Genomic DNA, 12,224 nt, shown 5'->3' with positions numbered 1-12,224 from the left:
GTTTGACAAATGCAACATGTATTCTCTTAGTAGAGATAAATGCTATTTTGAAAAGCAAGTGTCAAGAAAGATAGCAGACCTGAGGTTGATTTCATTCCATTCCCAGTGGTGTCTGCCTTGGCGAGAGTTAAGCTTACTTTTAAATAATTCTAAGGAAATGATTATCGTGATCAGGTACTACTTTAAACGGAAATTCTATATTTTGCTGCCTAAAAATGATTACATTAATATTTTAAATACTACTTATTTCAATCTTTCCTCTTTACTTTCCATATTCTTTCCAGCTGAGTTTTTTAGTTACAGCTCGTTATTACTATATATAGCAGAGTGTTACTCCTACTAAGCTCAGCAGATATAGTATCATTATTCCTGTTACTAAACTGCTTCATATCCAGGTTTCTTTTTACCGTAGTACCACACCATTCCAACAACAATCAGCACAAGAACTACCACACATGCAGCAGCAATCACTATTATCTCCCAGGTTTTGAGGGAGCCTGAAGAGGAAAAAATAATTAACTTCACAAAATCCCTCAGTTTGTATCAAGGATGGTGGAACATTTACATTTGTCCACATGGGGAGGGTGAGGCTGACTAGTGACTTGAATGCTGAGAGACTCTTCTGCAAGGAAAGTGTACCCCAGCTCTGCCATCTCTGTGTATTGAAAGACTCTTACCATTGTTTGTTACTAACATTAAGTCATGATCAGTTCTGGGTGCCCAAAGTTTCGACAGGAAATGTTAAAATACCAGTCAAATACCACCTATGTTACACTATAAGCACACTATGTGCTTGATGTCCCTGTTTAATGGTAAAATGTTGCTGGTCATTATGGATTGATGCAAAATAAAAAAAATTAAATGTGATCAACAGACCTGTTGGCTTGGTTGGAGGAGTAGGAAGTGCTGAAGATAAATTAAACCAGAAAAAAAAACAATGTTAGAATGTTTCAGGGTTAACCTGGGAATCAACTGCTAAAAGGAGTCAGGGACTTTAACTATGATATTTTAAAAGAAAATGTTATACAATTTAGCTTGGTAGCACCTGATTTCATCACTGTCAGTGCTGCAGAGGAATCCTTTTTATGTAAAAGAAATGTCTGACTCATTCAAAGAAATCAAAACTGGGCAGCAGTGTAATGCAATAAATGTATTTTCTGTTAACCTACATTATATTAAAACTTAAATCTTATTTCTTACCCGGAGGAGTTCCACATTTTCCTGGACAACAGCATTTACTTGTTAATGCTAGATACTGCAGATAGAAATTGACATCACTTCATGTATTTATCATAAATTGTCATAATTCAAATTATGGACCTCAGCCTGGTTTTAATATTATCATTTTCTTATTTTTTCTTAAACTTTCTTTCCAAACCTAAAAGATGTTTTAGCTGGATGAAATTTATTTGAACCTATTTAAACTCAGAAACTACTTTCTGTTTTTAACCAAAATGGAATTCTTGATAATCAGATTTTCCTGAAAGTTACTATTTTTGATCTGCTATTCCTGTACTCTTCAGTACCATTATTAACATGGCTTTAAAAACATGAAAGCAAGAACGTCCTGGAAAAGTGAGGGCACTTACATATGTGTCAGTGGGAATATTCACTGTGTTAATGTATTCAAACACTGTCTCATTTTCTGGCAGAGTTTCGTTACACACCAATGAAATAACAGCAGAATGATGTTCAGCAGCTCTGCTCCTGCAATATTATAAATAACAATGAAGTATTATGCAAAAGGTATATGACCTCATTTAGCTAAATTCCTGACTTGGTAAGGGTGCTCGGGGGGAAGCAGCAAAAAAGACATGCGAAGTGCAAAAATAAGTATACTGAGAAACAACAGAAAGGAGGAAAAAAATCACATTTAATACTTTGTAACCTAAACTTTAAGGTGAGGTTTGCTGTGACATTCCCTCCAACATCTCCTGCAACAGAGCTAACAAACTCGGAATTTGCATCATTACCCAGACTTTCACAGCTAAGGACAGATTCATTTGTCCATCTCGCAACCTGAAAAGTAGGAAATATAACGTTTAGAATAACAAAAATCATGGAACAATGAAATTTTTGTACTATTTACTGAAGTAATATGATATGCTCACGCTTCCATTGTAATTATGTAAGTTTTTTGTTTCTTTCTGTCCTTTTCTATTTTATTTTTGTTTTGTTTCATTATAAGTACATACCTATTTTGTACTTTACGTGTTGTAATAAAACATTAATAAATAATAATAATAAAAGTGTGAATAAAAAAATATATAAATATATAGAATATGTTAGTTAGCTACATTCTTTCAGCTGCGGTACAGTGAATATATTTTCCAGCTACATACTTACAGAGACATCAACACATGATTTAACACCAGGCCGGGTCTTGTTTACAAACTCACTAAATACACCACATGGACTGTAGGAAATAAACCATGAATCCTTATCTTTGACTGTAAATCTGCAAGCAAAGACAAGACCTAGCTTTGATACTGTCCCTGACAAGACTGTCAGATGGCCAGTTAATAGATTGTCAGATGCTCAAAGAAACCTGCTGAGTAATTTGTCAGTTGTATGGTTGAGGAATTTTTAGTCGTACAATATTCTTATAGCACCAGTGATTTAATTAATATGCCAGCTAGCAGCAGGGGAAAAGAGACAGTTGTACTACTACCCAATGACACTGTAGATTTGTCCCCTGCTGGAGATTAGACTGCTACTTCTTCATATCAACCCCCATGGGGTAAGGGGAGGAGGGTGGTGTTGGGGTGCAGTCCGGGGGGGGGGGGGGTACTCCCATACATTACCTATACGGGTATGTGCCGCCCAACAGGGTTGTGATTTTGAAGCTCTTGATTTAGAACGGGGTATCCATTTCAGAGGCGTTTTCTGGAACGGGGTATAATATTTCGAATGCACGAAAGCTCCAGTTTTGTAAGCAGCCATTTGAAATTATTCAAGGACAGATTGCTTTTAAAAATACGGTTCAATGCATTAACAAGCAAAGTGTTGTACTCTTGTTGCACCCTAGAAAGGAGTATAAAAAATTGGCCCATTTCTAGAACGGGATATCAATTTTAGGGGAATTTTTTTAGAACAGGGTGCCAATTAGGAGTCCCGGGCGACACATTCCCACCCAAAAAATACTCGAGTGCCCCCCCCCCCCCCCCGGGGTGCAGTCAACAAAGTTTTATATAGAGAGGCTCTGCCCAGAGGTTCAACCCCTTACCTTTTTATATACTATTTTTTGGCAAAAAAGGTACGCCCTTCATATACCCTCTATTAACAAACAGTATACCTTCTAGTTTAGAAATGTTACATCCCTGTCAACTGCTATAAATGCAATGTCTTTGCTGAACCAGAAAGTTTCCTTGCCATCATAGAAATAACTCCTAAACCACCACCAACACCACTCCAACCACCCGTGATATTGACTATACATACACATATGCAGGGTAACTCATTTCACCTTTCATTGCAAATAAATCAAAGCAAACAGACTCTCGCATTGCTACCTTGGTATGGAAGAATTTTCCTTGAGGGGCAGAAGGTTTACATAAATTTTCGTGTTATTTTTCTCCACGTAGCAAGCACATCCATCATAACCCTTGACAGCAGTACACTCAAATGCGACCGTCACTAGACTGCTTCCTCCCAAAATAATTAAAAGTACTAACAACTGCTGTTTATCCGACATTTTCAATAATTGTCCGTACGATGCGTCTCGAAACCCGGAAATGTCAAATGCTCACGTGAGGAGAGCGTGACAGGCAAGTGGGCAAAGTGACCTCGCACCTTGGCCAAGCAGCTTTTTTAAAAAACAGCCGCAAAATGACTTTGAAAAATAAGAGGCAAAATGGAAAAAGGCTTTTGCAGTGCGTCGGCCATTTCTTAGTAAATCGGGGCTCTCTTACTTACTTGCAGACTTGCACGTGAGCGAAAAATTCCTATTGGCCAAAAATCAACTTAGCTCCAGGTCCTCTCTGATTGTAATTATCAATATGGCGGACGAGACAAACCGCTAGTTACATGTATGTTACTTTCTCTGTTGCTGTTGTATCTTTTTCTTCACGACTCCACTTGTTTTGTTCAATACAATGTTCTTAGACTACTTCGTTGCGAAAAGAAGATCCAGAAGAAATCCTGTGGGGAAAATAATGTGTTTATTCAGCGTCGGATTCAACAAGGACTTTCAAGCTGGTATTTGTTTGCTGTACTAGCAATATTACACAAAAAATATTGTGGTAATCTTCTTGAAATGGAAGAAAGCTGCAGCGAAAGACAGGAAAATGAGCTTCAAGCTATTCAAGCGATATATATGGACGACTTTCAAGATCTTCGTGAAAAGGTAACCTCCTTGAAATTTTAGCCATCTCTTTCCAAATAGCAACTTCAGAATACCCGGCCACTCACGCCCTTTTTAAATCTACTGCTCCCGTAGTCCGCGGTCCGTAGTCGGCTAGCAAGTCAATATGTATTAAACTCAGTGTTAAACTGAAGTGCTACCGCGGTCCACACTCCCGCAGTCGATCAATATGTATTAAACTCAGTGTTAAACTGAAGTGCTACCGCGGTCCGCACTCCCGTAGTCGATGAATAAGTATTAAACTCAGTGTTAAACTGAAGTGCTACCGCGGTCCGCACTCCCGCAGTCGATGAATAAGTATTAAACTCAGTGTTAAACTGAAGTGCTACCGCGGTCCACAGTCGCGCAGTCAATCAATAAGTAATGAGGTAAGCTCTAAACTAAATTGCTACCGCGGTCCGCAGTCCCGCGCTCGGTGACTAAGCAATGAGCTAAGCGCTGGGGGTCCGCAGTCCCGTACTCCGGGTGAATAAGCAATGAGCTAGGCGCTAGAATGAAGTGATACGGCGGTCTAAAGTCCCGCACTCGATGATTATCTAATGCTGCCGCGCAAAAAGTCCCGCTTTAAGATAAAGTAATGTAAACAAGCATTGCAACAAAGGTCATATTTTAATTTAATTTAATTGGTGATAATTTTGATGTTGACGGCCAGAGCGATTATTATCAACTGAAATTAGCCTGGACTGAGCAGGGAATAGCCCTTAGGGAGTAGTGCGGGCCGCCTTTGTTAGTGAACTTCATAGTATTGTATGGTTTGAAATAAGTTATTGTGTGCCACTTACAAGGTAATTGACTGCCCTATTCAAACGGACCCAATAGAGAAGGTGTGATATAAATGATTGAAACCGAGATGTAAAGGTTTTTTAAGACGCATGCCGAATTCAATGAAGGCAACAAATTCGTGTGAGGATTGGTAGTGTCGGGCGGGATTTTTTTCATTGAGAGGAGATTTTATTAATTGGAAAGGGCGGCGTACTTTATGAAACCTATTAGAAACGTTATTAGCATATTCAGTGAAGTGAAGTGACATCGATTCATTTGGTGTGATATATAATCGACAATTCCCGTAAAGTGAAAGGTCTGCGATAAGTGGAACTTATATTTTTTGCGTAATACATGTAGACATTGAAGTATGGACGATAAAGGAATACAAGTTGCAATAGGATCAAAACGTAGAAAAATCAATGCTGGTAGTCAAACAACAACATTAGAAAATCCAAAAGAGGAACGTGCGACGCAGTGTGGAATGTCTCTCACAGGGAGCTATGGTCGCAACTGCGAACACAGGAAGTGGCAATACGACAACCTGGTAGCGCGAATGCAGGACAAAGAAATGCTGGTACACTGGTTAATGGATGAAGGGCTGATGGCGAAGGAACGTTCGTGTCCGATGTGTGCTGGAGAAATGAGTTTGACGAGGTGCGAGGATCGATCGGATGGTTTGAAGTGGGAATGCAGAAAGCAAGTTAACGGTAAAAGACACAAGGCAGAAGTATCGATTAGGAAAGGAAGCTGGTTCGAGAAGAGCAAGATGACCTTAGAAGAAATTTTGAAGTTGACATATTGGTGGTGCCAGGATCTTGATCAGGCGCAAATAAAACATGAAGTAGGCCTTGCTGAAAGCACTGGGGTGGATTGGGACAGCTTCTGTCGCGAAGTTTGCGAAATCACTCTACTGGAAAACAGTGACAAACTCGGCGGAAAAGGAAAAGTCGTACAGATCGACGAAAGTAAATTTGGCAAGAGGAAATACCACCGAGGTCATCACGTCAAAGGCCAGTGGGTCTTTGGGGGAATCGAGGAAGACAGCAGGAAATGTTTCCTGGTGGCAGTGGAAAAACGGGACGAACAAACACTACTGCCCATCATCCAAAAATGGATTGAACCTGGAACTATTATTGTTTCTGATTGCTGGAAAGCGTACTCGAAACTTGAGACACATGGTTATGAACACCGAACAGTTAATCACTCAGTAGAATTTGTGAACAAAGACGGTCACCATACCAATAAAATTGAAGGTCATTGGAGGCATGCAAAGTGTAAACTACCTAAGTTTGGCGTTCGAAAGCATCTTTTCTCAACATATTTGGCGGAATTTATTTGGAGGTACATGCACCGCGATGAAGACTTGTTTAGTGTATTTTTGAATGATGTAAAGAAAGTGTATGCCACCAGTACAACAAAGCGTTAACTTTTCAAAGCATGTTACAAAATATTCCAATAAGTGTGCAAGGAATATTCGTGTCTCGCTCAGGTGCGTTTGACTCACGCATCTTGGATGTATCAGACACTATGAGCGTCGTGAACATTATATATACCCGGAGTTGCTGTTATTAAAAATAATGTTTTGAAATAGATTTTATGATGTAACTAAGGCAAAGGAAATTGAATATATTTGTTGTTCATACGATTTGTGCACTCTGTTATTTGCGACTGAGTAAAAGAGAGGAGTTCACTCATCAAGTTCAATTAACGTGTATTTTGCGATCATACATGTATGTAAATTATGTCGACTGCGGGACTGCGGTAGCAAGGATCAACAAGGTCAACACCAACGCGCACGATGCAAGCGGCATATTTCGTGATGTTTATATACAGATATTAGGTAAAGTATGTCGACTGCGGGACTGCGGTAGCAGGATTTGATGAATGATATTTCAGTGGCCGGGTATTCTGAAGTTTAGCCGGAACCAAATTTCCTTTGGCCTGTTTTTCAAAGCGAGTTCTGGTGCTCATCCTTTTTCATATGAATAAAAGTTTACTTTTACGTGCAAATTGAAGTTTTGCACCAAGCATTACTTGATAAAGGTTTCTGGGTTTCTGTTATGGTTTACTCATTTTAAATATTATTGATCACGTGCTGACATCTGAGGATCATGTTGACAAGCTTCTCTGGCAAATTGGAAAAACACATAGAAATAATGAGGTCAATACACTTCCATAAAACATATCCTTGTGTTTGATCGCCCTTTTTGAGTACAATTTACATCTAAGAGGATTCTAACCAGGCTCCTGTACAAGCCATTCTGAACAAAACTAAGTTAAAAAAATCAAGAACAGCTGTTGATTCATTTAAATTCATAATAATTTAAATGAATTAACATCTGCCATTTGTCTATGAAATTCAGGTCAACCATTGCTCCTAACTAAGGAAGTATCTTCATCGCACTAGAGTTTTATCTATTAACATGAATGATTAAATGTTAGTGAAAATATGGTCTATAAGTAACAGAAAGTTTCATTATAGATTCTCTGTGGAATATTCAAAACCAATAACTTTTTTCATTAAATATAGTATACATGTTGATGTGCTGCTAATAACAAAATTACTAATGCTAACGTACATGTATGCTCTGATTCCATATGATTTGATGCAACTTGAGTTGAGTAGAGGTAAGGGTTTTTTTTTTGTTTTCATTTCTTTTTTATATTATCTTACATCTTCCTTAGCCTGAGCATCCACCCAAAGTGTGTTTGAAACTAACACCCCTGCAGAGTGTTGTTGCTAAGGAGGTGTATGCGAGAGTTGAATTGATTGTACAATATTCAGCAGATTATCCTGATAGGTAAGTTGACTAAAGAGTTATAAATTATTTGAATATGCCTGGTGGATTGTTTGATATCTAGTCACACTATTTTCTAGACTTTCTAGCATTTTACTGAAATGTTATGTCTAATTGCATTATATAAATATTTATAAAATAACTAAGTTAGTACGTACGTTCTGAGCTGGTTAAAAACGTATGATTTATTGTGCCGGTAAACTCATAGAAAACTTAAAGTTATTTTATAACAGCAATAGATCACACTTTCTATGGGTTTACCGGTGTGATAACCCACTTAGGATGTTGGGAGAACACTTGAAAAGCTTGTAAATCACTCGCCTTTGGCTGGTGATTTACAAGCTTTGCGAGTGTTCTGCCAACATCCTAAGTGGGTTATCACTCTGGTAAACCCATAGAAAGTGTGGTCTATTCCTTTAATATTATTCATGCAAAGTTGAAAAATATGTGAGTGACATAACATCAGTCATGTCGATTCTTACTGAATTGCAGTCTTTGTTTTTCATTATCAGTTTATGGGCATATTGATTCATAAATAACAAATCTTGAGTGCATCTGATAAAATAAAATTCTACTCTCTCTCTCTCTCTCTCATTGTAATTTTTTTTTGTTGCAGGAGCCCCAAGATATCCTTGTGTAATGCTACAGGTATCTCAGATGAAGATTTGAGTAAACTTCAAAACGAACTGCAGCTAATGGCAGCAGACCTTGTTGGTGAGGTAAGGTTCTGATCATATTGTCATATGTCTGTGACATCAAAAATTAACAGAGGAATTTCAAGTGAATTATTGAATGAGGGGTGACTATTCATTACAAAATTAACAGATACTGTTTATGGTATAGTATATGTTTCTGGGTTGTTTAAAGTTTACAGCAATCACCCAGACTGGGGGCTAAATTCTTAAGGGAAAAAATGCATGCAATGATAGTTAAATATGACCGTTGAAAATAAAAAAACTAATGGTGATTTGGAATTCATGGTCTCTTCTACTCTTGCACAAGCGTTAACAAATTTTCAGTTTTTTTCCACGAACCTAAGTATTTTGACTTACCTGTGAAAGGATAAGATTATTTGTGGGTAATTCACAGCATAAAACTATCTTTTCAAGGTGATGGTTCTTCAACTAGCACACCATGTTCAAACATGTCTCCACAAACACAACAAACCACAGCTGTCATTTTATGAAAAGATGATGGCAAACAAGCAAAAAGAAGAAGAAAGAAAGCTGGCTGCCAAGAGGGAAAAGCAGCAGATGGAAATTAGAGCGAACAAGGAAAGAGAAGAAAATGAGGTGTCTAGATAAAAATGTGGAATGATTTGCTGACTGAAAGATATGACATCCTTTGCCTTTTATTATTGCCAACGAGCCATCCGAGCGAAGGCGCTCGGATGGCAAGGTGGCAAGGTGGCAGCAGAATAGAGCTGCGCAAGACTCAGCTGTAGGCAGAAAAATTCTCGATCGAGCTTCAAAAAGTGTAACCTCATGTAATGTAGATTCCCCTGAGACCAAGTGGTGTGACAGTTTCAGCCAATCAAAAGGCGGTAAACTATACTTGGCGCACATGTGTTCTTTCCCCGGCAGCACGCGAAGACTGAACTTGAATGTGGTACCCTTTTATTGTTTATTCACCAAAATCTGTCCCCGGCAGTCAAGGAAAATGAAAACTTGATGCATTGTATTAATTTGGTGGGCCATTAATGTAAGGTTTTAACGAAGAGAAGCTTGTAAAACAACAGTTTAAGCAAAGAAAATTTTTCCATGTGAAACAAGCAAAAGGATCAGATTACACGAGGAGATAAGGAAAGCTTGATACGAAGAATATATATTCACTTCTGTTAGAAAATCTGATGTTGGGGAAAAAATCTAACCAGCAAATGGAAAAATAAGATTAAAAAAGAACTACAAGCCTAAAGCGAATGACAAAGGAAAAGAAAACAACGCTATTTCTTTCGAAACCTGGCCGAGTTTATAATAAAGTGAACACAAAATACCGACGTGCCGTACATCGCATGTCCTTGAAAACATTTCAAGCAGCGCAGCAAATTATTCTAAAATTCAATCGGGAACTTGACAAAAAGCATCAGGAAATTTCAGAGGAGGTTTAAATGATTAAACTGCACAAATATTTATCTACAAAGTGAAACCGAACCGACACTAATTTTGTAGTGGTAAGAGAAACGATCATTTTTTATATTTCCCCCTAAATATTGCTGATCGCTTCCTCTGCAAGCTGTTTTATTCTTTCAAAAAAGTATGCCTCATGACACTTCAAACTTTTATATAGCAGGTTCGTAAAGCCACAGCAGTCTGAGGACTGACTCTTCTCCGAACCTAGTTTATACTTGCATAGCACCTCAGTTTCAAGGAAATAATCCTTTCAACAGGAAGGGACCAAGAAACTGTCAAATGTTGGAAAAAAAGGAATCCATTCCTATCCAAAATACGCATGATTTGCTCGTTGGCACTCTATCGATAGGTATACCGAGTTTATCTTTAAAACCAACATTGTTCCTAACCTTAACACTGCCTAAACAACAGTTACTAATATGTCAGTTTTTATGGCATTCTTATTGATCAAAGAAACAACTGTAAAAAGGTTACAGGATTTATAGTTCATGAGTAATCAAAGTTTGCTTCTCATTTCATTAGATGTTTGGAAAATTAATATGATAATGGCTAAATTAACTTTTTTACATTTATTTTTTACTAGAAAAGGGAAATAGAAGAGGAATTGCAGAGAAGAGAAGAAGCCATGAGAGAAAGCAAAAGAAGGAGAACAGTAGTGATTACAGTGAGGCATTCTTGGTTTACTACATCTTAAATAATTATTTTGATGTGTATTCTGACTGTGTTTACTGTTATTTATGTCAGTCAATCAGTTCACATCCATACCAAACTAGAGGGCCTAGATATGTACCTAGTTGGGTACATTTATACATGTATGTTAAATGACACTTTTTTTTTACTTAAAACTTTTTATCTTTAAGTTTGTCCTCTTTTAACTGGTAATTTATCTTCTGTTTACCTGAAAACTTGTTTATTTTGAGGTTCACGCCTGTCTGTTCCTCATCTTGAAACAGTAGGATTGTTACTGGTTCAAACTATGTCATTCAGTCTCAAGTCAGCTAGATATCTACAGATTTTATGAACTTACAAATTCTGCAAATGCAGTTTCCTCTCTTGTGATATTAATGACATATGAAGTAGCTAATTTTTTGTCTTGGCAGGAAAAGAATTCTAAAGCAGATCAACCTGCATCTACACAGAGTCTAAAAACAAGAGATGGTGAAAAAAGTCCTGTAATGGAGACACCACCAACCCTTCAAAAGAAACATTCGGGAAATTCAATTGCACTCTTTCAACCATCATCACCAAAGAAAACAGATACTATCATTGGTCCTGGGAGTAGTATCTTGAGAAGGCGGCGTAGTTCTGAAAGTTTGCCCGATGATTCCTTCACAGGGACAAGAGTGATAACTTTTAGTTCCAAGGGAGAGCAAGTTGTTCACTGTGGAAAATGTCTCGGTACATTTCTCTTGCCAATTTCTTATTTTTATATTTCAGTAATGCCTTGACTGCTGGCTCAAATCTCAAGCTCAAATAGTGAAAATAAGCTTTTGTGATGGCATGTTATTATACACAGGTCAAGGTTCCTCAGGATCACGAGTTTACAGTGCCATGAATGTCACACTTGGTGAACTTAATGCTGTTTGTGAGTGGAGTCTATCAGCTGCAACAACCACTAGCAATCAACAACATGACTTACAAGGAAGACTGCTGAAACAGGTTGCTTTATTAAATGTATGCCTTTATGCCAGTAACTACTATACAGTAAAACTTTGCAGCTTGTATAAAACCGGCTTTGTCCTCTTTAGAATTAATAGTGTTTTATGGTTTGTGTTTGTGTATCATTAACCTTTTTCACCTGCGGAAATGGTTACTGGTTACAATATTTGGAGCAGCAGATTCACTTACAGCTGAAGCTACTGGTAGGAAAACGTTTATACAGTTAAATAAATAAATTTCTGACCCTCCATTATGAACTGATTTATTTTCAAGGTATCCAGTGTAAAGCAGGAGATTTTGTCCCTCGCCAACCGAGTCAGCCATCCCAATCTAACTCACTACTTGGCTATCAATGTCCAGGAAACTGCTTCATCTGTTAAAGTTCAGGTAAAGATAATAAAAAATGTAAGACCATGTATTTGTGGTCAATTTTGTGCCTCATTATTTTAGTGGGTTGAGTATACCCTTACGTTCAGGTATTATTACCCTTTTTCAACCTTGAAACTGTAA

General features: G+C 37.8%; 3 protein-coding genes across 4 annotated transcripts in view; 2 read left to right on the top strand and 1 right to left on the bottom strand.

Moving 5' to 3' along the window:
• Positions 1–375: 375 nt before the first annotated feature.
• On the bottom strand, positions 376–3,753 carry LOC140924189 (uncharacterized). Of its 2 annotated transcripts, none has more exons than XM_073374222.1 (7): positions 3,513–3,752; positions 2,347–2,458; positions 1,889–2,019; positions 1,590–1,707; positions 1,201–1,255; positions 877–906; positions 376–497 (listed from the first exon to the last, which is right to left on the bottom strand). In XM_073374222.1, the coding sequence occupies exons 1-7, from the start codon at positions 3,692–3,694 to the stop codon at positions 376–378; spliced, it is 750 nt and encodes a 249-aa protein (XP_073230323.1). In that variant the 5' UTR covers positions 3,695–3,752. The 2 variants fall into 2 exon arrangements, with proteins under 2 accessions (XP_073230323.1, XP_073230324.1); XM_073374223.1 differs by lacking the exon at positions 376–497 and adding an exon at positions 627–768 and having other exon boundaries at positions 832–906; positions 3,513–3,753.
• A 189-nt stretch (positions 3,754–3,942) lies between these two features.
• The window catches only part of LOC140925231 (eIF-2-alpha kinase GCN2-like), a 16,324-nt gene continuing 8,042 nt past the window's right edge, over positions 3,943–12,224 (top strand). Inside the window, exons 1-8 of the mRNA XM_073375221.1 lie at positions 3,943–4,345; positions 7,814–7,929; positions 8,543–8,645; positions 9,036–9,218; positions 10,639–10,719; positions 11,156–11,453; positions 11,572–11,714; positions 11,988–12,101. Coding sequence (XP_073231322.1) covers positions 4,031–4,345; positions 7,814–7,929; positions 8,543–8,645; positions 9,036–9,218; positions 10,639–10,719; positions 11,156–11,453; positions 11,572–11,714; positions 11,988–12,101 — 1,353 coding nt within the window. The 5' untranslated portion in view covers positions 3,943–4,030. The remainder of the gene's footprint in view (positions 4,346–7,813; positions 7,930–8,542; positions 8,646–9,035; positions 9,219–10,638; positions 10,720–11,155; positions 11,454–11,571; positions 11,715–11,987; positions 12,102–12,224) is intronic.
• On the top strand, positions 5,048–6,773 carry LOC140925232 (uncharacterized). The gene has a single exon (XM_073375222.1). The coding sequence runs from the start codon at positions 5,496–5,498 to the stop codon at positions 6,552–6,554; it is 1,059 nt and encodes a 352-aa protein (XP_073231323.1). The 5' UTR covers positions 5,048–5,495; the 3' UTR covers positions 6,555–6,773.

Source organism: Porites lutea, chromosome 14 (genome assembly GCF_958299795.1).
Source record: "Porites lutea chromosome 14, jaPorLute2.1, whole genome shotgun sequence".
Classification (NCBI taxonomy): domain Eukaryota; kingdom Metazoa; phylum Cnidaria; class Anthozoa; order Scleractinia; family Poritidae; genus Porites; species Porites lutea.
This window is presented reverse-complemented; position numbering and strand designations above follow the sequence as displayed.

Bases quoted from the DNA above. Each gene is read 5' to 3' on its own strand.
- LOC140924189 (XM_073374222.1), bottom strand. From the start codon at position 3,694: ATGTCGGATAAACAGCAGTTGTTAGTACTTTTAATTATTTTGGGAGGA. The intron at 1,256-1,589 runs GTAAGTGCCCTC...TTCTATCTGCAG, and splicing joins ATATTCCCACTGACACATAT to TATCTAGCATTAACAAGTAA. The intron at 907-1,200 runs GTAAGAAATAAG...ATTTATCTTCAG, and splicing joins AAAATGTGGAACTCCTCCGG to CACTTCCTACTCCTCCAACC.
- LOC140925232 (XM_073375222.1), top strand. From the start codon at position 5,496: ATGGACGATAAAGGAATACAAGTTGCAATAGGATCAAAACGTAGAAAA.